The sequence below is a fragment of the Camelus ferus genome, chromosome 13 (assembly GCF_009834535.1).
Source record: "Camelus ferus isolate YT-003-E chromosome 13, BCGSAC_Cfer_1.0, whole genome shotgun sequence".
In the NCBI taxonomy this organism is placed as follows: Eukaryota; Metazoa; Chordata; class Mammalia; order Artiodactyla; family Camelidae; genus Camelus; species Camelus ferus.
Window position 1 is genome coordinate 28,904,390 of NC_045708.1, and position 23,150 is coordinate 28,927,539.

Genomic DNA, 23,150 nt, shown 5'->3' on the forward strand with positions numbered 1-23,150 from the left:
CTGTGTGTCCAGGGCATGTGATGCCTATGAGTTCACAGCCTCAGGCCTACCCCTGCTCCCACCTTGCTAGATCCCTCCCATTGTAGGCTCTGTGCCCCTTGGGCACCACCCTCTGACTCCCTTGTGCACCTACCTGCCAGCCTCCACCCACCAGCTCCCTGGAAGGGTGTTTCCAGTGGCCCTCCAGACATGGGCACATGTGTCCTAGGCCTTCACGGCTCAGCCTGCAAGTAGGTTCCTAACTGGACTCGCCCAGGGCACTCCCTGCCAGCCTCTGCTGCCAGTACCCCAGAGGAATGCTTCCTGATGACCTGGAGTCTGTGGACCAGGCCTGGCCTGGGCTCCCAGCACACCTCACATCAAATTACACGTTCTTCAACAAGGTTTGAGTCCTGGCTTGATGGAAAGGTCCCTCTTCAAATTTGTTCCTTCCTCGGACACTCCCTCAGCTTTAGAATATTCTGTACATTTCTCTCTACACTGGTAGCATTAATAATTTTTAACCTTAAGGTTTCTTTGTTCTAATTACTGTGTGGTTTCTTTGTTTTGATTGACCCCTGACAAATACATTAGACATCTGTCCTGCTTCCAAGTTGGAGCTATTATAAATAAGGCTGCCATGAGCATTTCTGTCTTTCAGTGGACACTTTCATCTTTCCTGATGAACAGCTGAAAGTGGAGTTGCTGAGTCTCGGGGTAAGTGTGTAAGAAATTTACAAGAAATTGCCAAACTGTTTCCCATAGTGATTATACCAGTTTCTGTTTCCATCTAGAATGCTGTTCCAAGGGGAAAGGTATAGCTCAGTGGTAGAGCGCATACTTAGCATGCACGAGATCCTGGGTTCAATCCCCAGTACCTCCATTAAAATAAATAAATTAATTAATCTAATTACCTCCCCTCTTCACCAAAAATTAAAAAAAAAAAAGGAAAGAAAAGAAAACGTTAAGAACGATGCTCCGCAGGCCCACCAACACTTGATACAGCCAGTCTTTAATTTTAGCTATTCCAATGTGTGCAGCTTCCTGATGAATTATGGTGATACATATCTTCCCATGTGCTGATTGGCAATTTGTTTCTCTTTTTTTGTGACACGTCCATTTAAATCTTTTGCCCATTTTTACTTTGTCTTATTAAGTCATCATCTTATTCTAAGTAATAATGGTATCTTTCAAAGAGAAGACATTTTGAGGAAATCCAATTTATCTTGTTATTTTTATTTTAGGGTTAGTTAGTGCTTTCTGTGTTCTAAGAAATTGCTGCTTACCATAAAGTTGTGAAGATGTTTTCCTATATTTTCTTGTAGAAGTTTTATAATTTTAACTTTTATGTTTAGGCCTATGATCCATTTTGAGTTAACTTTTGTTTATAATGTGAGGGGTAGAGGTTCATATTTTTCCATTCAAATATCCAGTTGCAGCAACATTTGTTGAAAAGATTATTGAATGATTCTGGGACCTTTGTCAGAAATTAATTGGTGGGGGAAGGGCATAGCTCAGCAGTAGATTGCATGCTTAACATGCACAAAATCCTGGGTTCAATCCCCAGTACTTCCATTAAATAAACAAGTAAATAAACCTCACTACCTCCCCCCAAAAAAGTTAAAATTAAAAAAAAATTGGCCGTGTGTTAAGTCTGTTTCTGCACAGTGCTCTTTTGCATTGATCAATCCTTATGCCAATACCATTGTTACTTCATAGTCAGTCTTGCAGTCAGGTAACATAAGTCTTCCAACTCGGTTCTTCCTTTTCAAAATTGCTTTTGCTTCAGTTCTTCTGCCCATATTTTAAATGGGTTGGATTGTTGTTTACTTGCTTTTTAATTGAAGTACAGTTAATTTTGAATGTTGTATGATAGCATGGATGGATTTGGAGAGAATTATGCTAAGTGAAATAAGTCATACAGAGAAAGTCAAATACTGTAAGATACCACTTACATGTGGAATCTAAAAAGAAATACAACAAACTAGTGAATATAACTGAAAAGAAACAGACTCACAGATGCAGAGAAGGAACTAGTGGTTACCAGTGGGGAGAGGGAAGGAGAGGGGCAAGATGGAGGTGGAGGATTAAGAGGTACAAACTATCAGGTATAAAATAAAATAAAGCTACAAGGATGTGCTGTACAACATGGGGAATATAGCCAATATTTTACAATAACTATAAGTGAAGTATAACCTTTAAAAATTGTGAATTACTATATTGTATACCTATAACATAATATTGTACATCAACTATACTTCAATTTTTAAAATGTGATTATTATGAAATAAATACATAAATTTTTAAAAATTGCTTTTACTTTTCAAGGTCTTTTGCATTTCCACATAAATTTTATTACTGGTATGTCAATTTCTTCCAAAAGCCTCCTGGAATTTTTACTGAAAGTGTGTTGACTCCAGAGGTAAACTTGAGAAGAACTGACATCTTAACAATATTGTGTGTTTCAATCCATGAACGGGGTATGACTAACTCTCCATATATTTATGTCTTTAATTGCTGTCACACCACATCTCTCCAATCATTCTTCTGCAATCACATCTCCTTTTGACTACAGCTGAAGAGTTTTCCACTTTTAAAGACCCAAGTGATTAGAATGGGCCCACCCACGTAATGCAGGATAATCTCCCTATCTCAAAGTCCTTAATTTAGTCATATCTGCAAAGTCCCTTTTGCCATGTAAATGAACATTTTCACAGGTTCTGGGCATTTTATGTGGATGTCTTTAGGGGGCCATTATTTGGCCTGCCACACTTCACCACAAATACTGCTACGATGAATATCCCTTGTACATGTCCCTTTAGTGGATCAATGCACAAATTCATAGGTCTTAGTGTCTGCGTATAATTGTCTTGCACTCCAAAATGGCTGTACCAGTTGAACCTCCATATCCTTGACATCACTTGGCAGTATCCAGTTTTCTAATTTTTGCCAGTTGGTCATTACTAGTATAAAGTGATATCTCTTTACTGCCTTGATTTGCATTTCTCTGATTATAATGATTCTGAGGTTATTTTCATGTGCTTATTAACATTTGGACTTTGCCTGTTTATTTCCTTTGCCTGTTTTTTCCACTGAAGTTATTACCCTTTTATTGTTGATTTGCAGGATTTCCTTGTATATTCTAACTATTAATCACTTGCTGTTTCTTGACACTGTCAATTATCATTCTGCAATCTGTTTAACTTCTGTCCATGACACCGTTCATTAAATAGAAATCTTTACTTTTAATGTAATCCCAGTACACAGTTATTAATGTATAATTTGTGCTTTTGAAATATTAAAACTTCTTCCTTGCCCTTAGTTCACAAAAACTATTTCTTTTACATTTTTAAGAATTATCTTTACAGTTGGCCTTTCAATGGGTCTATTAACCCATCCAGAGCTTATCTTTGTAACTTGGTTTAGGTGGGTGTCGGGTCAAGCCACTCAAGATGGCTGTTCTCCTGCTCTCTGTACATCCCCTGCTCAACCAGGCCCTGCCTCACTCACAGGACTATCCAATCCCCTTAATTATAGGGCTGATCAGTAACTGCCTACGTGCTTGCCACCTCCCCCAGCTGCTGGTTTCCCTGGTAACTGATGAGCCAACCTGCCATCAATTCCCCCTATAAATGGTAGCCGCCCTCTCCCCTGAGTAGCAAAGATTGCTGCCCTGTCCTGCCTGCCCTCTGTGGTGCACGGAGGGGTGTCACTCCAGGACCCTTTGCTTCAGACGTGTAAGATCCCCTACCCAATAAGCTGTTGGTGTCTCTGCTACTGTCTCCAGGCTCTTTCTTCCGTCTCGAGGCTGGGCAACTACAAGGCTTGCAGGCCTGCAGGATGCAGCCCAACAACTGGTGAGCCAGCCAAGAGGCCGAGAAAACTCCCAGGAGTGTGCCGAGATGTGGGGAAATAAGGACAAGGAACAGAAAGTTGCAGAGTAATCCCGAGGCAGCCACGTGGGGCCCTGTGGCAGCTGACTGCCATGAGAGGGGTCTTTCTCTCCTATTATATTGATGATGTCCTGTTAACCTCAGGGTCTCTTTCCAGTTTAAAAGTAGCAACCCCTTGCTCAGGGTTTACCTGACTACGTGAGAATGGCTGGTGAATACAGACAGAACACAAGGACCTGGATTATCTACAAAATACTAGCATACCCCTGACCCGCCACCCCTGAACAACTACAGACACAGGCTTTGGGGATATTAACTCAAGGACAGGCTTGTGAATTGGACGTGGCCAGTTACCCAAAAGGGTTTTGTTGAGGGCTGTGGCAACGGCAAAATAATAAGAGTATCCTTGAGCTTCTGGTCCCAGCTCTGGAAGGGGTGAGCAATGATACGGTGTGATGGAACAACAGCTATATGCCATTATGAAGCATTACAGGTGGAAGACATTACAAAAGGTCTACCTGGGTGGTCAAGCAATGCCAAAACCCACTGTTTAGGGTCTAGAACAGCTGTATGTGACATAGGGACCCCATGGACAGCCACCAAGGAACCACTTCAAAGGCCATGAAGTTCAGGAACAGACTGATAAAAATAACATACACTTAGGATTTCCACCTGCCTTACAACCCCCCTGCTGCCGGACTAAGTGAAAGGATGAATGAACTACTTAAACAACAACTGAGGTGGGAAACCTGTTCTCTCACCACGTGGACCAGGAGGCTCACTCAGGTCCTCCCAACTATAACTGAACATCCCTGGAGCCATCGTCCCAGGGCTTACGCACTACGGTCAGGACAATAACTCACTTTCGTCCCCACCACAGGATCCACCCCCAGGGGGACACATTATAAAATGGCCCTAGAACTGGCAGGTAAAGCCCCAGTGGTTTGGGTTTGTCATGGGGAACAGGATTAGAAAGACACTTACAGATTTCACCTGTCTTCTATGTGGTCCCACCTACGACTACTAATATAATTATTCTGGGCTCCCTACCGGAGAAGGCACCATTATATTAACCCTGAGGTCTGTTGTTCTGTCACCTCTCCAGTGCTTGGCACAGGCTATGGGGGCTGAGGGTGGACAGGTGATATGGTATGGTATTGCACACCAGGACAAAAACCACAGGCAGGGGTGGTATTATTGCAGAATGGTTTTACTGCTTGTGCTTTGCATAATGGTCATGTCTGTACTGCGTAATGGTCAGCCCTGTAATGTGCCTGTTAAACATCTCAGATTTCATCCCTCGCCTGGGTGGAGGGAATCTGTTTGCAGACTGGGCGACAATGGTGGCCTCACTTGGAAATGAGTCTGATTGCTAGGTCTGCAGTGAGCTTCCGTAGAAAATCAGCGTAACTAATGAGACCATGTGGGGACGACTGAGGACTCTCACCTTTCTCCTGTCCCACATGCCAAGTGCCTGGCTCTAAAATTGCCCACTTCTTGGCGAGTCCCTATTGTTAGCATACTAGGTGTCCTACTCTTGATACTCTTTTCAGCTGCTGCTGTCTGTATTGCGCTGGTGGCATTTGGTTGCAGTGTCCCCTACATACCTGATGCCAGGGATATTGCGGAAGAGGGGTGGACCAGGACTGTTAGGGTCATACAGGGTACACAGGGGTGGAGGGTCAGGCCACTCAGATGGCTGTCCTCCTGCTCTCTGTACATCCCCTGCTCGTCCAGTCCCTGCTTCACTCACATGGCTATTCCATCCTCTTAATTATAGAGCTTGATCAGTAACTGCCTACATGCCTGCTTCCTGCCCCAGCTGCTGGTTTCCTTGGTAACTAATGAGCCAATCTGACGTCAATTCTCCCTATAAATGGTAGTAGCCTCCTTCTCCCCCAAGTAGCGGACTGCTGCCCTGTCCTGCTTGCTGTCTGTCATACCCCATGGGGAGTTTCTCCAGGACCTTTTGCTTCGATCGTGTAAGATCTTTCCAATAAACCATTTATGTCTCTGTCACTATCTCCAGGCTCTCTCTCCCATCTGGAGGCTGGGCAACCACAAGGCTTGCAAGGCACAATGGTAGGAATTTCTTTTTTCCAGATGGTGAACCAGTTTTTCTAATATTTTGAACCATACATTTCTCTCCACTGTTTTTTTTTTTAATTTAATTGTATTTTTTTTAAATTAAAGCCCACGGCTCTTGCCAAGGCTTTTTATTTTTATTTTATTTATTTATTTTTTTATTGAGGAATATTCAGTTTACGATGTTGTTTCAATTTCTGGTGTACAGCATAATGTTTCAGTTATACATATACATAGATATATTTGTTTCCATATTCTTTTTTATTATAGGTTACTACAAGATATTGAATATAATTCTCTGTGCTATATACAGTAGAAACTTGTTTATTTTATATGTAGTAGTTGGTATCTGCAAATCTCAACTTATCCCTTCCCACCTCATCCTTTCCCACCTCCTTTCTCCCTGGTAACTCAAAGTTTGTTTTCTATGTCTGTGAGTCTGCTTCTGTCTTGTAAATAAGTTCATTTGTGTCATTTTTTTTTAAGATTCCGCCTGTAAGTGATATCATAATATTTCTTTCTCTGTCTGACTTCACCTAGTATGACAATCTCCAGGTCCATCCATGATGATGCAAATGGAATTATTTTTCCTTTTTATGGTTGAGTAGTATTTCATTGTGTGTATATATACACAAACACCCCCCCCCCCGCCAACAACTTCTTTATCCAGTCATCTGTCGATGGACATTTAGGTTGCTTCCATGTCTTGGCTAATGTGAATAGTGCTGTTATGAACATTGGGGTGCATGTATCTTTTCAAATTAGAGCTTCCTCCAGATACATGCTCAGGAGGGGGATTGCTGGATCATATGGTAAGTCTATTTTTAGCTTTTTAAGGAATCCTCCATACTGTTTTCCATAATGGCTCCACGAAACCACATTCTCACCAACAGCATGCGGGGGGGGGGGGGGGTGTTCCCTTTTCTCCACATCCTCTCCAGCATTTACCATTTGTGAGCTTTTTAATGATGGTCATTCTGACTGGTGTGAGGTGATACCTCATTGGAGTTTTGCTTTGCATTTCTCTGATAATAAGTGATATTGAGCACTTTTCCATGTACTTATTGGCCACTTGTATGTCTTTGGAGAAATGCTTGTTTAGGTCTTCTGCCCATTTTTGGATGGGATTGTTTGGGTGTTTTTTGTTATTAAGTTGTATAAGCTGTTTGTATATTCTTTTCCCCCACTGTTTTAAGGTGCCTCTTTTGTCAGATATTAATTTCCCAGATATACATGTGCCAATCTGTTCCCTTCTTTAAACAGAAGTTGATTTAACCATTCATAGACTAACATTATTGCATGTAAGTTGTAGAGTAAGTTTAGTTAACATACAAACCGAAATTTTTAGACTACATTGAACTTATAGATTAATTTAGGGAGAGTTAATATCTTTATATTAAACTGTCTATCCAACAACAGGGAATGTCTCTTCATTTATTCGGATCATCAACTCTTCTATTAGAGTTTGAAAATTCTCTCCATAGACGTCTTGGTATCTATCCTGACTGGTGTTGTCTGAGCTTCCTAGATCTGTGGTTTGGTGTCTGTCATTAATTTTGGAAAATTCTTGGCTATTATAAATTTCAAATATTTCTGCTCTATTTTTTCTTCTTTGGTATTCCCAATATACTCATGTTATACCTTTTAGAAATTGCCAACAGTTCTTAGATGTTCCATTCTGGTATTTTCACTATTTTTTCTTTTCATTTCAGTATGGAAAGTTTCTATTGTCCCGTCTTCCAAGCTCACTGATTCTTTCCTTGACCATGTCCTATCTAATGATGAGACTATCGAGGGCATTCTTCACTTCTGCTCATTTATTTTGACTTTTACCAGGCTTTTGATTGCTTAGTCTTCTCTACCTGCTTGCTTTACTCATCTGTTCTTGCATGTTGTCTACTTTTTCATTAGAGCCCTTCACATATTAATAGTAGTTATTTTGAATTTCCTGCCTAATAATTCCAAAGTGTGTGTCACAACTGATTCTGACTCCACGGCTTGCTTTTTCCTTTCAGACTGTGGTTTTTTTTCTTGCCTTTAATATGTCTAATATTTTATCTAAAGCTGGACCTGATGTATTGGGCAATGGGGTATATTGGATAACAGGAACTGAAGTAAATATGTTGTAATGGTGTGGTTTTGTTAGTCTGGCTAGGAGTTAGGCTGTATTTAATGTAGCTATAGTTGTCTTAGATTTCAACTTTCTCTAGTGACCTTATTTTTATCTCCCCTATTGATATGGGGCTTCCCTAAGAACTTCTTTCAGAGGCTGTGTCTTGCAGCTATTCCAACAGTAACACACTAGATTCCTGTTCATATTGGGGTAAGTCGTGGGACAGAGGAAGCACTGTATCATGCTATGATTGCATCTCATTCTTTTAATGGGTCTGTTTCCCTGTGTTGTGACTTTCACAGGTGCTTTACTTTTCTTCTCTCCTCAGGTGGGAGAGGAAATCTAGAGGACCCCAGAGTGGGGAAAATGCCCTTCTCCAGGTGATTCTGGTTGTGTTTCCCTTGGAGAGTAAGCCTTTGCTATCGAGGAAGCTCTGGAGGTGCTTCAGAACTATTTCTCTTTCCCTCCTCCTGATAAAACCACTAGATCTTTCTCAGATCTTTACTGTGGGTACCCAGAGAGACAAACCCATGTAAGTATGCCGCCTTCCCAAGACCACAGCCCCCAGTTGTTCGTCATTCTCAAATTAGTCCACATTCAGCTTCCATCCATTTGTTAATATTAACACTTAAGCATTCCCATCAGTTTTTGGCTCCAGTGGGTTCTCCTGGTAAGCATATATTAGCTCTAATTCTCTATATGTGCTTGTCTCTCCAGATTTCAAGGTAGCAGTTTGCCTTGAAACATCAGTTCTGACAGGTCCAAGAAACATCACTGATTCTCCTTGCATTCATCTTAAAGAGAATGTCAAGTATGTTCAGTAACATTTGCTATAGGCTTTTTGGTATATGACTCTTATCAAATTAATCTTCCATTTGCCAGAAGTTTTATCATAAATAGGATTAAATTCTATAAAATGCTTCTTCTGCATTAGGATAATTGTAATTTTTTCTACTTTAGTCTATAGATGTAGTGAATTACAGTGATGAATTTTTCTAATGACCCACCCTTGCATTCCTGGGATAAATACCAGTTAATTATGATGTATTATTACTTTTTTAAATCCAGGAATCTTATCTTTATTTTTTTATTAAAGTATAGTTAGTTCACATGTATTATTTTTTAATACACTGTTGGATTTCATAGTTTGTATTTAGGTTTTTTGTACCTGATTCTATTTTTCTTAGTATTTACTCTAGATTTTAGCATGGATACTTAAGGAACATTGAGGTTATTCAGTGTTTTTAGCCTCCTCAAGAACATTCTAAGGATCAATTTATATGCAATCATTCTCCAATATTTTTAGTTCATGACTATATTTTTTAACTTTAAAAATTAAGCATTATTATAGTTTTATAATCTGTATGTTAATATTTATTAATTTTTAAAACTTTCATCTTTTGCTCACTTTCTTAATTTCAGCCCTTCCATCTAGGATCATTTCCTTAATTATAGCAAACACAGTAAATGCTATCTGCCAGGCCCTCTTCTGAGCACTTTAAACATATGACCTCATGCTAACCCCCCAATAAATTCCCTGTAAGTTATGTACCATAGTCCTTCTGTCTGAAGAACATCCTTTAGAATTTCTTCCTCTGGATCTCAGATTTTGTCTGTCCTTTTGTCTTTTTTCATTTTCTGTTTTGTTTTTGTTTTTGTTTTTTTTTGAAAGAATTTTGCTGGTTAGAAGCAGAAAAGTTCTTAAACTCATGAGAGTGTATGGGATATCTCAGGGAGAGCAGAAGGGAAAAGAAGAAACAGAACCCTTGGGAGTACCAGAGCTTACGTATTGGTCTCCTGAGCTTTCCCCAAAGGAATGGTACTCACTGGAACTGCAAGGCCAAAGGCCAGAACCAGAGCAGGGGAGGCCACACTGGAGGACTCTTGGGCTGGGGGAAGCATGTGCTATGACATTGCTATATTTTGTCCATCTTCTGTACCCCTAGACCCGGTCCTAGGAGGACAATGGCACTGCCCATAAGTGACTAAGTGACCCTCCCTGAGGCAGGGAGGGGAAGGGTTGTTCTAGAGGTCAATGATTGCTATAGTTCACGGCACTGGAGGTCAATGGCTATGTCTACTGCTTGTATCAGGTGTGGCTGAAATAAGCAAGACTGCCCCAGCCACATGCCTGAGCAGAGCTGCTGGAACCAAGAACTCAGAAAGAAACAGTGGGCGGAAAGCAGTGGCCTTAGCTCCATCTTATCGTCCCCTCTAGTTGGCTCTGGGCATCTCTTGTGGAATCTGTGAGAAGAGAAGGCTTTGAAGCCTGTAAGCTGCCTGGAACAGTCAGATTTCATGGCCCAATGACATCACTGTGGCAACAGAGTTCCCAAAGAGGAGTCAGAGGCCCAGGTCTGATCTTTCAGGCCTTTTTCTGAGATGTAATTCTCTGTCCTGCCTCTCAGCCAAGGCATCTTCCTTCCTCCTTTAGTCACCTGCAACCCCATTTTCTCTTCCCTAGAATCAAGAACTGTCTTCAGAAAGCAACACATGAAACCATTTTCAAACTGACTTTAATCATTTTTTGCTGCCCAAATACTGTACATGCAGAAGCCATGTGAAGAATGTTCTCCTCAAGGGAATTGGCAAGAATGTTGTTAAGAGACAGCTGGCCGTCCTGCCCAGCCATCCACCTGCCACCTGGGAGCCACAGCGAGTTTGGAAAGAAGCTGCACATAGAAAATGTATAGAGCGCAGATATAAAAGGCTAACTGCTTATCTAAACAGTGTGCTTGTCAGTCCCTATCAGCTCGCTCTCTCTTTGCAGGATGCATTTGGAAATTCTAAAAAAGGGGTTCCTGCTGCTTGTTAATTTACATTCTAAAGGAGTAGATAGAACAATCAGGCCAACTTTTCCTAAGGAAGCAGCCACTCTGCCTGCTGAGATGGTATCTGGTAAAAGACATGCTGGAGAGAAGAGTGATGTTTAAGAAGCAAAATACTTTGAAGGGAAATAGGTTCCCTCTCTCCTCCCATCAGAGAGCATTTCCTTTAAGATTCTCCCACTGATGTCATTCTAGAAGCAGAAATGAGGACCAACCCAGCCTCGTCTGCTGGTGGGGATACTGACCTACACAGGTGCAGCTGAGGCTGCGACGTCACATCAGCACCTTGGAAATTGTCCATTGTAGACAACCCTTAATTATGTCTCATCATTACACAGGAAGAGAGGAGCAACGAACCACGAAGGTGTGGAAGCACAGTCTGGTAGGATTCCCAGAGTTCTTGTCGGAAGCAGCATCTGGGCATGGACAGTTGGGGACCTGCACCCAGCTGAGGGCACCCAGGGCTGGAGGGAACCAGCCCGTGGAACCAGGTGCCGGGTGCACCAGGCTCACAACCCTCATCAGCTCCAGATCAGACTTTTGAAACCTAGAGGGGAACCCTGGAGTAACTAGCAAATGCTCTGGTTTTGCAGATGAGGAAGCTGAGGCCCAGAAAAGGGAGGAGCCTTGCACAAGGTCACAGTTTCTGGCAAAACTGTATGTTAGAGCCTTCGATTCTCTGTAGCCAGCTGTCCAGGGCATTGACCATTGGGACAGATGCTCTGCTGCCCCTGGAATTCCCAGGGCCCATTTCTGTTTGCCAAGCTCTCTGGAACCTAGTCCCAAGGACCCTTCTGGCATCAGTGTGAACTCCTTGGGAGGCTCAAGGCTCCTGGCCTTACTGGCCAAGTTTCCAACCAGAGCCCAGGAAGGTTTTCCCCAAGCAGTAACACTCATGCTTTTTGATGAGCATCCGCCCCAAGCCAGTCTGTGAGAATGCAAGTTTCCCTCACAGGCACAGCCTTGCTATGCCCACAACAGCCCAAGTTCAGGGTCGAGGGGACGGGGGAGTTGCTTTGCTACATGGAAAGATTAAGCCCTTTGTCAGAGAACAAGGTCCCACCATCAGGCAGGCCAATGCCTGAGCCGCACGTGTGCAGCTCAGCCGGCAGAGCTGGTGCCCAAGGAGGCCAAGTTCCTCTCTTTGGCATCAGTGACATTGCTCTGAGATGCTCAGGCACTCTTTCAAAATAACCCTTTCCCAGCCAGACCAGGCTGAACCAGCCCCCATCAGGCCTCACCGGATCGGGCAAGGCTCCCCTGCCCTTCAGTCATGATTGCTTTGTTTTGTTTTTCCCCATCTCTTCTGACCTGAGTGAAAAGCAGACTTGAGGGAGAAGGCGGGTGAGGAGTCTACATTCCTGTCTCCTCCCTGATCATTCAGTGAACGGTAATCCAGGACAGGAAGCAGCATTTTCAAGAACCTCTTTCCGTGTCAGGATATTGGAGAAGAAAACACCGGGGAGAGGAAGAGAAGGGGAGGAGTTGGCAGGGCAGCAGGCCTCTTTACCCTCTTCTTGCAGCCACAGCAGAAATCCCGCTGGACCACACCTCCTGGCTGCGAAGGATGCACCACCACTCTCCACCGTCACGCAAAGGCAGCAATTTCTTGCATGGGGTTTGCACAGTGCAGGAATCAATCAGAGAAGCAGAAGAGCAGCCTTCCTGAAGCCCTGCTGCTTTCTGGGCCGAGGAAGATGGGGAATTGGAGGTATCCGGAGCACTGGAGCCCCGGGGAGGTGGAGGGAGGGGCACGGCAGCTCCTGGGCAGCAGGGCGCGGAGCAAGAGCCCTGGTTACAGGTCAGGGCTCCTGGTAACTCAGTCTAAGATTGTGCTACATTTCATTTCCAAAGAAGTACCCTTGGAGGGCTCTGTTGTCTTTAAAAGGGGTGGGGGGCTTCTGCACTCCTCAAGGCTGGCAGTGAAAGAAGAGCTCAGGCATGCTTGCCCTGGTGGGGGTCACGCCCCTGGGAGCCCAATGATCCCACGAGTGATGAGCTGTGGGGATGCCCCCTCTGTCGGCCCCTGAAATGCTGGCAGTGCCTGGGGCTTGCGGCATTACTGACAGCCTCCTGAGAGCTCCTTTCCTAGGAGTGCGGCGTGATGGGAGAGACTGGATGGGGAGTAGTTTGGGAGATGTTTCTTCCCTGAAGGGTCACACCCCCTCTGTCACACCAAGACTTGGCCCCATTTGCTGGAGCCTGATTCATACCAAAGGCCCATCACAGACTTCCCTTTAGGGAAGGAAGGAAGTGGGACAGATTGAACAGAGCAGAAAGGTGAAGACAGAGACTCTGAATCATCCATCACGGTTCCTGCCCAACAGCCCAGCATCACTGCAGGGCCACTCTTGTCTCTGCCACGTTTCCCACAAATTCTGCCTGAGCCGAGGAGAACAGGATGACAAAGAGTCTTCCTGCTGTCATCAGCGCTGGCTTCCCCTGGTCTAAGGGGGCAGGTGGAGCCAGGATACTGCATCTAACAGTGAGTTGGTCCCAGGTTAGGGAGAATTCTGAGCGGATCATGTTTCTTCCCTCCCTGCCATGCCCTCTTCAAAGGACAGATGCTCCCCATCCAGGGAAGGCCAGGAGTCACGCCTGTGCTCCCTTCTCTCCTGGACAGGCTGGATCCAGAGCAGCTTCTCAGACAAGCCCCTGCATCCAGGCTGCAGAGAGCCAGACCCTTAAGTCCAGCCACTCACCATCACACATGTGCATAGCCTACATGACTCTACCCTCATGGGGGGAATCCAGGTGGGGATTAGGAACCCATTCGGTACAAAGGGTTAAAAAGAATAATTCCCCAAGGTCAACATGTGGGGGAAATTACTTCTCATCAGTGAGGTGGGACAGCCGAGTAGCCCAACCCTTGGGCTGTTTCAGCAGCTGGGGATTGTAAGCAGGTCAGCAGAGGTACCAACATCTCGGGCCCTACCTCTGGCTAGAACATCCCCTGTGCTACCAACCTTCCCCTGGACACAAGAGGCCAGCGGCCTTCAGCTCCCCAGCAGCAGCCTCTGCTGGTTGCTCCCTGCCTTCTGTCTTCCTGGCCCCTAGATGCATGAGAGTGACAGCCCTCACTGACATCCCGGATTCCCGGGGTGACTGCATGGGCTGGGTATCATTAAACTCAACGCCACATCACATCGGCAAATGTCTACACTACCCCCACGGGTCACTAATAATCCCCCCACTCCGAAGGTGTCGGGCATCTTCACCCCCTTCTGAGGGCCACTGCTCTACATCACCGACAGGACATAAGGATACTCTTTTGCAAGTGAGTTTCCTCCCTCTCCCCACCCTAGGATCTCAAAGCACAGAGCCCTTTGCCTCATTTTAGAAACAGGAGGAAAGTGTGTGCACTAGCCAGTCCCACCACTAGGAGAGAAATTCTGTAGAAAGAGAAAACTCAACCCAGCTGCCTCCTCTCTCCACTCCACGCACACAACTGTTCCTGCCTCTGACGATCCAAGAACGGAGGCTCCAGCAGGAGTCAGGGGCCCAGGAGCTCATTCCGTTAGTTCTTACTGCCCTGACCCACTTTTTGTCTGTGGGCAGGACCGATGGGGTCCTGGCTTCTCCTAGTTTTCTTGGGAGGGAGGTTGCCGGGCCCTGGCTTCAGCCTAATGTAGATCCTGCCAGAAAGGCGACCCATTGGTGGAGATGGCTGTCTCCAGAGAGCCTCTTCCTTCACCCCCACCCCGAGCAGCCACCTCCATGCCCACTGGGCTCTGGTTACAAATGGAGTCCAAGCATGTCTCCACTGCTCCCCTGGGTCACTCCCCTCAACCCCCACGTACATGATTAGAGACACGCAGCCCTCGGGGATGATGTCTGGGGAAGAGGTAGAGGGGAGCCTGCCCCAGACCTTGACTCCTTGTGTTACCTCTTTCCTCCCCACCAGACATGGACCCGAGGGCTGCTGTGTTCATCTCCTGGGTGGCAACCTGTCTTTCACCCTAGACCTGAGGAGGGAGAGAGACAGATTTGGGCACTCCTGAGCCAGACTTCAGGACCCCCAGCAGGCATCTCACAAGGTCCAGTCCAGGCCTTGGTGTCCACCCACAGGGCCCAGCTGTCCAGTCAAGGCAGGGTTTGAGTGGCTTTGGGCAGCTCCAACCAGACAAGGGTGGAAAGAAAGCAGAGGTGGGTGCGGTGTCTAGAGCAGGCCGGGCCCTCTCCACAGGGCAGCAGCGGAGCACGGGAGGCAGGCAGGGGGAGTATTGCTTGTACAGAGCTGGTGACTGTGGTGGTCTTGACTTCAGAGCCAGGCTGTCCATGGAGCCAGGAGGCTGGAGCCCGCGTGAGTCTGAGCTCCCAGACAGGGACCCTGGTCTGGAAATGAGCTAAATAATAGAGCCCCAGTGATCAACTTCATGCAGCTAGTCCTCAAAGTTCAGACAGAATGATCAACAGGGCTCAGAGCAAGTCAGCCCCGGTCTTCCTCATTCCAGCCAGCAGCCCTGCCCTCGGGGGCACCTCAACAAGCCAGGCACCACCCCAGGACGAGCCTAGAGGGGCACAGGGCCACCCTCAGGGCCTGGGGAGGACACAGGTGCCTCCAGGGGCTGCCTGCTTTGGCAGGTAACATCCCCTCTGAGGCCGACCTCTCGCACATCACATCAAGACCCTCCAGTCTGCACCTCCTGAGGTCCACTGGGAGAGCTGCTTTGGCATGTTGGAGGCAAGGAGGCTTGGAGGGAGACAGGAGGTGAATGCTAAGGGAGGCACCAGAACTTCCCCTCCAAGGAACCTGGCCAGCAACCCTAGGAACTGATACCTCCTCAGATCTGACTTGCAGGAAGGAGGTAATGAGGGAAAAAGCAATCTCCAAGCCCTCAGCTCCCCGGCACCTTCTACTCCCCGGAGCCCAGGCCAGGGTTCTCTGTGAGATGCTACATGCTGCCGGTGCCTTCGGTGGGAAGAGCACCTGGAGTGCCGGGGGGAGAAGGAGGGGTGTCTGGGTTCCCTGGGGGGCCTCATGTGGCCAGCTGCAGTGGAGGCTACATTCCTCAAAAAACAGCAGCAGTGCTGGGAGACGGAGAGGTGGAACAAAGAACAAGACAGAAAACTAAGCAAGGACCACCAAGAACAGGCACAGATGGGGGGCACATGGGCTCTGCCCTGAACCCAGGACCAGATGGCATGGACCAAGGACCACGTCACCCACTTCCACCCCTGGACTCGGGGGGGGGGGGCTTGTGTCCATGCAACACTCCTTTGTGTTTCATTTCAACAAGACACAGAGACATGAATTTCAGCCCATATAGTCACCAAGACCACCCAGACAAATGAACAGATCTAACATGATCACATACAGACACAAATGCACACACAAACACACAGGCACACACACTAGAGTCTCCACTGTCAGCTGGGACAGGCCCAGTAGCCAACAGGCATGCAGGAGGGCAAGGGGTCCAGAAAGACGTGAAGACTATGTACATGGGAGGAGGTCACCCCTTCCCACACAGCATCCTGGCCTCTTCCTGAGGTCCTCAGGGGCACGAGGGGCTGGTGGCACTCTCCAGGGAGGACTGGGACAGGCGCCTGGTGAGGGAGCCAAGGGTGGAGTCTGCCACTGAGGATGTGGGGAAGAGTTTGTACCAGCCGGTGACTGCAGCACTCAGGTCCAGCTCGTCCAGCATGATCTGGGCCATGCCCATGAAGCACTTGTGGTCCATGCGGCCGTAGTCTCCCCAAACAATCACCTGCCAGTGGGGAGGAAGAGAGCGGAGCTGAGCCACCTCTCTGACTCTAGGGCTGGGCAGTGGGCCCAGGAATCTTGTAGGAGTTTTGCCAGGGCACTGATGGGACAGAGGCAGAACTCAGATTTCAAGCAACAGATTGCTGAGTACTTCAGGTACGCTGGCCTCGGCCCTATAGACTTTATACACATTATCTCAACTGTTACAACCATCTAGGTAGATGTGCTATGTATTATCTCCACAAAGAGGAAATGCAGCTCAGAGAGGTTAATTAACTAACCCAAAGATACACAGTAATTGGTGGCAGCACTGAGATTAGAACTTGGGTCTGACTTCCAGAGCATCCCAGATGACAGCCTTCCTGAGGGAAGAGCAGACTGGGAGTCCAGGACCTGGGTTACAGCTCTCACTCTGCTGCCGGATCACAGGGACAATAAACACGAGCGCCAGGACAGGACGTCAGGTGGGAAGCCACCCAGGAAGAAGGCATCTGTCAAACCCTGCTTCTACCTACCAGCTGTGCAAGCTGGGGGTAATCGAGTTCTCCCCCAAATCTCTGTTTCCTTATGAGTCAACCAGGGCAATAACATCTCACTGGGTTGTGACAATAAATGGATAAACATGTCTTAATGAGCCTGGCACAGGATAAATCATAAATGAAACAAATTTTAAGTTACAGTTTGTAGTCTTTGAGAGTTGCTCTGCCCCACTGGCCCCAGGACACACACCTGCAACACCTTGCCCTGGGGCCCCTCGTCAAAGAGCAGAGCCTGCTGGTACAGGGGGTCACAGGTCTTCTTGGTCACCTTCGTCTTCTTCTTGGCCAGGCAGGCCCCGTTCTCGAGCAGGTAAACCTTGATATAGATGGCTGAGGGATGGAAGAAAGCATGATGGGGAGGGGTCCAGGGAAACAGCCATGGCCTGTCCCATCCCCTAACCTCCAGGTGATCATGGAGGTGAGCAGGGTGAGTAGGACGAGCTGACCAGTGGGCAGCAGGTGGAAGAGACTGACTCAAACACCCACCCTTCCACCCTCCCCCCCATCCCTGTTCCCTGGCCTTCTAGGCAATCCGTGAATCCAGTGTTGAGAATACAGACTTAGGCCAATGGGGAGCTGGGACTCACTAGATCCAGAGCTCAGCTATATATCCCTCCCTGGCAGGACCCCAGTTCCAAAATCCCTGTCCCAGCTGCTCTACCTCACCTGGGAGGGATTTGGAGCCTGGTTTGGGGGTCAGGCCCCGAGCCTCAATCACTTCCACCTCCAGCTGGCCGCTCCGGTCCATGATGGCAATGTGCACGTCCCCTGCAAGGGAGAAGAGGGGCGGTCCAGGCAGAGCCAGGCCATGGGGCAGGTAGGCCAGCTGCTGTGCAGAATGCCAGTCTGCAGAGGATGCTACCACACTGGAAAGGACACAAGACAGACAGAACTGCATGCCCCAGAGCTGCTCTTGGGAGACCACTTTAAAGTGGCTGAGAAAAGTTTTGATAGGGCCCTTGGGGTGCAGTGGCAGCATGACCCTCAAGGGCATGCTTGGCTAACAAGAAATGGTTGCCAAACTCCCATGTAAGTCTGGTTATGGGGGTGGGAGAAGGGCTTCTGTTTCACTGAACAAGTTTGGGGACAGAGTTCCCTGTCAGGAAGAACAGTGTCAGCGGCCCTCAGCCACTCCCCCAGATAAACATCAAACTGAGATGTAAAGGTTATCAGTTTGCAGAGATGCAGAGATACAAGTGTGCCCAGGATACAGACACGTCCGGGGGGATGAGGGCCTGCTGGTACCCTTGATAAAGGATGGAGGGAAGGCTAGCAGAGGTCCCAGGAGCAGAGTACTGAGAACTCCCTACGGCACCCCAACAAAATGGATTATCCACCCGGGGCGAGTTCTCTGCTTGGAGTCATGTCATCTGATTTCTAGAACTCTTAGCTTTCTTTGACACAGGAACAGGTTAGCAGACTTTGAAATTCTGCACTAGTTACTTGAGACGTCCTTCAAAGGGGTGCAGCATCACAAGCCTGATTGCGGAAAAAGTTAAATGGGCTGGACTTTAAGTTCAGTCACCCATTTTAGATTCTCTGAGCTGTCATCCAATTGTTGGTATGTGCACACTTTGGAAGCTGGGGATTTGTTACTTTCAGGAGACATCCTGGAATTCATCCCTCTCCTTCTAGCTATTCCTAGGGAAGGGGGAAAGGGGGAAGGTCGGGGAGGTCTCAGGAATTAATCTCCTCTGTGTTTCACTGTTAACAGTCTGAAAAAGATGAGCCAATGCAAACCTGTCCTTCCCAATTTGGGACACCAGGGGGCACCACGTACAAATGCTCTAGGCTGTGATGCATTAGCCTTGTAGAAGTGGCTGGTTCCTCTCTCTCAGCTGTGGGCTGGGCCTAAGGCTAGGAAAGCAGACTCTCCAGGCCCTTAAAAGCCCGAAAGCAAAGGTTGGGAATTCGCCAAATCCAACCCAAGAGCCAGATAGGAGCTGACGCTTACCCTCTGAGGGTCCCTGTGCTCCCCTCTTCCAGGAGACAAAAGCTCAGGGGTGAGCCTATTAGAGGAAGACAGGGCAGTGCAGTGGGAAGAGCCCTGGCCTGGAACGGAGGCCAGCTCCACTGCGTGGCTCACAGCAGGGCTCTGTCTGCACTTGTCCTCCTCATTTGCTGTGAGGTCAAAGGTTAGACACTGTCTACAGGAGGGCTGAGTGCAGACGTCTGGGTCAGACACTGCTCAGGTCAGACTGATGGAGGGGGAGGCGGTGGTGGTGAGGAGGCATCTCTGGGGAAGCCAGCCTGGGAGGAGCTGCTTGAAGCCAACACTGCAGGGATCTAAGGGAGAGAGAGAGAGGGAGGGAAGGGGCCAGAACTGCAGCTAAGACAACTGAGAATAGATTGTAGGGAGTACTTCCTAGCTGCAGGGAAGAGGGATGAGAAAAGTGCTAAAAGGCTTCTAGGTGCCAGGCACTGTCAGAATAACAAGTCAAATAAGACCCAGTTCCTAAGGAGTAAATGAAATAGTTTTGCAAAGCATCACATAGGGTCTCGATAAATTGTCTTTAGATTGCAGAACTGAGGCAGGCATTACTAGTCCCAATATACAGCTGAGGAAACTAAGGCTCAAAGAAGGGAAGTGACTTGCCCAAGGTCCCCCAGAGAGTCAGTGATGCAGCAAACCCCATTAACGTCAATGCTGTGATGATTTTTGTTCACCATTTTATGCCCAACACTTAGTGCTGCCCGGCACACAGTAGGCGGTGGGAGAGCAGATGAGTGTGTGGTGATGTGAGGGAGAGAATATGCTGGAAAAGCAGCTGCAGGGTGGTGGCCAGTGTAGAAAGGCTGGAACCCCTTTCCTCTCTGATGAGGGAGGGACTGATGAGTGCTATGCTAACTCTGCCACACTGGCACAAAAGCCCACACTGCCCTTAAGACGACTCACCCATTGGTGGTGTTGCCAGCGTCTGTCGCCCCACAATCTGGGCTGGTCCCAGCCCATCCAGGAAATCGCTGAACTGGCTTTCAGCCCCGAGCCGGGTGGTGGGGAAGATGAACCTGGAGAAGGAGGCAGAGGGGTGTGTGAGGGCATCTGGATGGCCCCTGGGGCACTGGGCACTTCTATGCCTCAATCTCTCCTCTGCAGAGTGTGAGGGTACTACTTTGGCTGGGGACAAACAGAACTGTTCATCTCTGCACATTAAAGAAAAATACTTTGATGTCACTTGAGAAAGAGACTAATAAACATAATTATGGCATTTAATCTTCAAGCACCAGAATTTCTAATGTAACCCTGAAAAGGCAGGGCTTGCTGGACATCTGTGTCCTCATCAGGGGCTGTTAATGCCAAGAATCAGAGATGCAGGCCAGAAATTTCAATTCCTGGAGAAAGTTGCAAGAACTGAGGTTTAGTTGATTGTAAGTTTGAAATCCAAATCAATAATGCAAGATGGTGCCCCAAACTGCAACTGAGACCAAAATAATATGATTACAGGGTTGAGATGAATGACAATTTATGCTGGGTGGTCCATAGCTGTGAGGGGACTGGAAATAGTAACAGGATAAACTGACAGTGATTGAAAGTTGGCCAGATGCCAGCAGCGTACTATGTGCTCCTGGTGTGTATCATTTAAGCCTTATAATCACTGTGTGTGGCAGGAGCTATTAGCCGATTTTGCAGACAAGAAAACAGAGGCTCCAAGAGGTAGGAGACTTGCCTTGCCTGTAGAACAGAGATGATGCCCTACTATACAGGATGATGGAGAGGATTAGGGCAGATGGTGAATGAACAGTTCCAGACAAACAGGAAACAATCAGTGGCAGTTACAGCTGCTCTTGTTGTGAGCATCAAGGAAAATGTGCTACATTTTCATGTCCTCAAGCCTAGACGTTCTGGGTGTGGCTAGCAGAGAAAGGACAGGTGAGGGAGGGCTGGCCCAGAACTGCCGAGGGACTATGATGGACCAAAGAAAGTTCTAAGATCTCCCAGAACAGCCCAGGCTCCTGCCTAGAGAGAGAAAAGTTGTCCCAGAACAAATCCGTTGTTGGACCGTTGGCCTGAGTCTCCGTTGGCCAGTGACAGGCAGGAAGGGGAGACAGACTGCATATGCTTATCAGAGAGGGCCTGTGTCTCCCCAACTAATCTCAGCCTCCACTCCCCAGGGGAGGGCTTCAAGGCCCATCCATTTTTATTGGCCGCAGTCAGCAATAGCCTAATATTGCATTTTTAGGACAGAGGGATCTGAAAAGGTTAAATGAATAGCCAAGACATGGAAGCAACCTAAGTGTCGGTCAACAGGTGAATGGATAAAGAAGATGTGGTATATATATAGTGGAATATTACTCAGCCATAAAAAGGTGAAATGATGCCATTTGCAGCCACATAGATGGACCTGAAGATTATCATACTAAGGGACGTCAGAGAAAGACCAATATTATATGATATTACTTACATGTGGAATCAAAATATAATACAAATGAACTTATTTACAAAACAGGGCAGACTTACAGACATAGAAAACAAACTTACGGTTACCCAAGGGGAACAGGAGAGGAATATATTGGGAGTCTGGGATTAACAGATGCACACTACCATGTTATAAAATAGATAAACAACAAGGATTTACTGGGAACTATATCCAATATCTTGTAATAACCTATAATGGAAAAGAATAGAAAAAAAAGAATATAGATCTATATATGTGTATAACCGAATCACCTTGCTGTACACCTGAAACTAACAATATTGTAAATCAACCATAGTTCAATTTAAGAAAAAAAAAAAAGGATAACAACAACAAAAAAGAAAGACTCTTCAGGTCACAGAATTTCAAGAGCTTGGTATAGAGAGTGTAGAGATTGTGAACAAAGGTTATAGTGTCATATGGCCTTAATTCAAATCCTGATTCCACCAGCACTTAATAGCAGTGACCTTGGGAAGGTACTATACCCTCTTCCTGTGCCTCAGTTTCTCCACTTGTAAAAATGGAGATAATGGTTGTACCAACATCCCTTAGGATTGTTGTATTAACTGAGACACTGTTTTTGGCCTGAGAGTGGCTGGTAGACCCCAGAGTAGGAGGCACTGATCTAAAGTGCCCAGTGATGCCTTGTATATGGTAAGATGCACAAAATGCTAGCAGCTAGAAGGAGGTATAATAGCGAGATATGTGATCACAGAATCTTAAATAATAGAGCCGCAAAACCCTGAAATCACTGGGCCTTGATGAAGCCGATTCAGAAAATCTTAGTCATAAAACAATAGTGTCACAGATTTAGTAGAGATCCAAGGGAATACCTAACCCAGAGACTTTCAAATTTTGGACTGCAAGCCATATACACATGTAAGAAATACATTTAACATCACAGACCTAGCGCATCAATATATATATAAAAGTTCACAGGGTAATTCTTCCTTTCTATTTCCTTTTCTAATGCTGGTTTTGGCCCACTAAACTGATTTTACTTCCTGCCTGCGAGCCACCACCCACAGTTTGAAAAACACTGATCTAGTCCAATCTCCTTCCCTAAGCTCCAAGCAAGGCCAACTGTGAGAACTTCATTCATCTGAGCCATAGCAATGGTTTCAGATTTTAAAGGATATTAGGATCCCATTTTTCTTTCTAAACCTCTCCTCTGAGCCGGGCAGTGTGGAGGTGCAAAACATACAGAAGGATGAACTGCTCCTGGGCCACTGGGGTATTCAAACGGGAAACAGCTGCCTGGAGCAATAGAAAGACTGGGGCCCAGGCAGCAGGTGTCCAGGGCAGGGGGACACAGGGACGCAGGGATACAGAGGAACCCAGATTATCTGGGGACCCAACCAGGAGATTTTCTAGCCCTGTGCTTATGACTAGAGAACTGAGGAGGAGGGTGGGGACACGGTGGGGGTGGGCTGAACGCACGTGCCATCGGAGCTATTGCTGTTGGTGCTCCCGTCCGTGGACTCCCGGCTGCCCTGGCGAGGGACCCGACTCCGCATCTCCACGGCAACACCCGTCTCTGTGCTTCGCCGGATGTTGCTGCGCAGCTTCTTGGTGGCCCCTTCTGTGACCC

The 23,150-nt window shown here is 47.0% G+C and overlaps 1 protein-coding gene and 1 long non-coding RNA gene across 3 annotated transcripts in view; one reads left to right on the plus strand and one right to left on the minus strand.

Annotated features, from left to right (window-relative positions):
• Window positions 1-10,672, plus strand: part of LOC116667950 — a 22,717-nt gene extending 12,045 nt beyond the window's left edge. The window contains exons 4-7 of the long non-coding RNA XR_004324952.1: window positions 641-696; window positions 8,399-8,602; window positions 8,788-8,881; window positions 10,535-10,672. This is a non-coding gene — a long non-coding RNA (uncharacterized LOC116667950). The remainder of the gene's footprint in view (window positions 1-640; window positions 697-8,398; window positions 8,603-8,787; window positions 8,882-10,534) is intronic.
• The window catches only part of RIMS3 (regulating synaptic membrane exocytosis 3), a 39,536-nt gene continuing 26,955 nt past the window's right edge, over window positions 10,570-23,150 (minus strand). For both annotated transcript variants that reach the window (XM_032493938.1, XM_032493937.1), the window contains 5 exons: window positions 23,000-23,141; window positions 20,041-20,153; window positions 17,811-17,912; window positions 17,335-17,474; window positions 10,570-16,609 (listed from right to left, as the gene is read on the minus strand). In XM_032493938.1, the coding sequence (XP_032349829.1) occupies window positions 16,397-16,609; window positions 17,335-17,474; window positions 17,811-17,912; window positions 20,041-20,153; window positions 23,000-23,141 (710 nt within the window). In that variant the 3' untranslated portion in view covers window positions 10,570-16,396. The remainder of the gene's footprint in view (window positions 16,610-17,334; window positions 17,475-17,810; window positions 17,913-20,040; window positions 20,154-22,999; window positions 23,142-23,150) is intronic.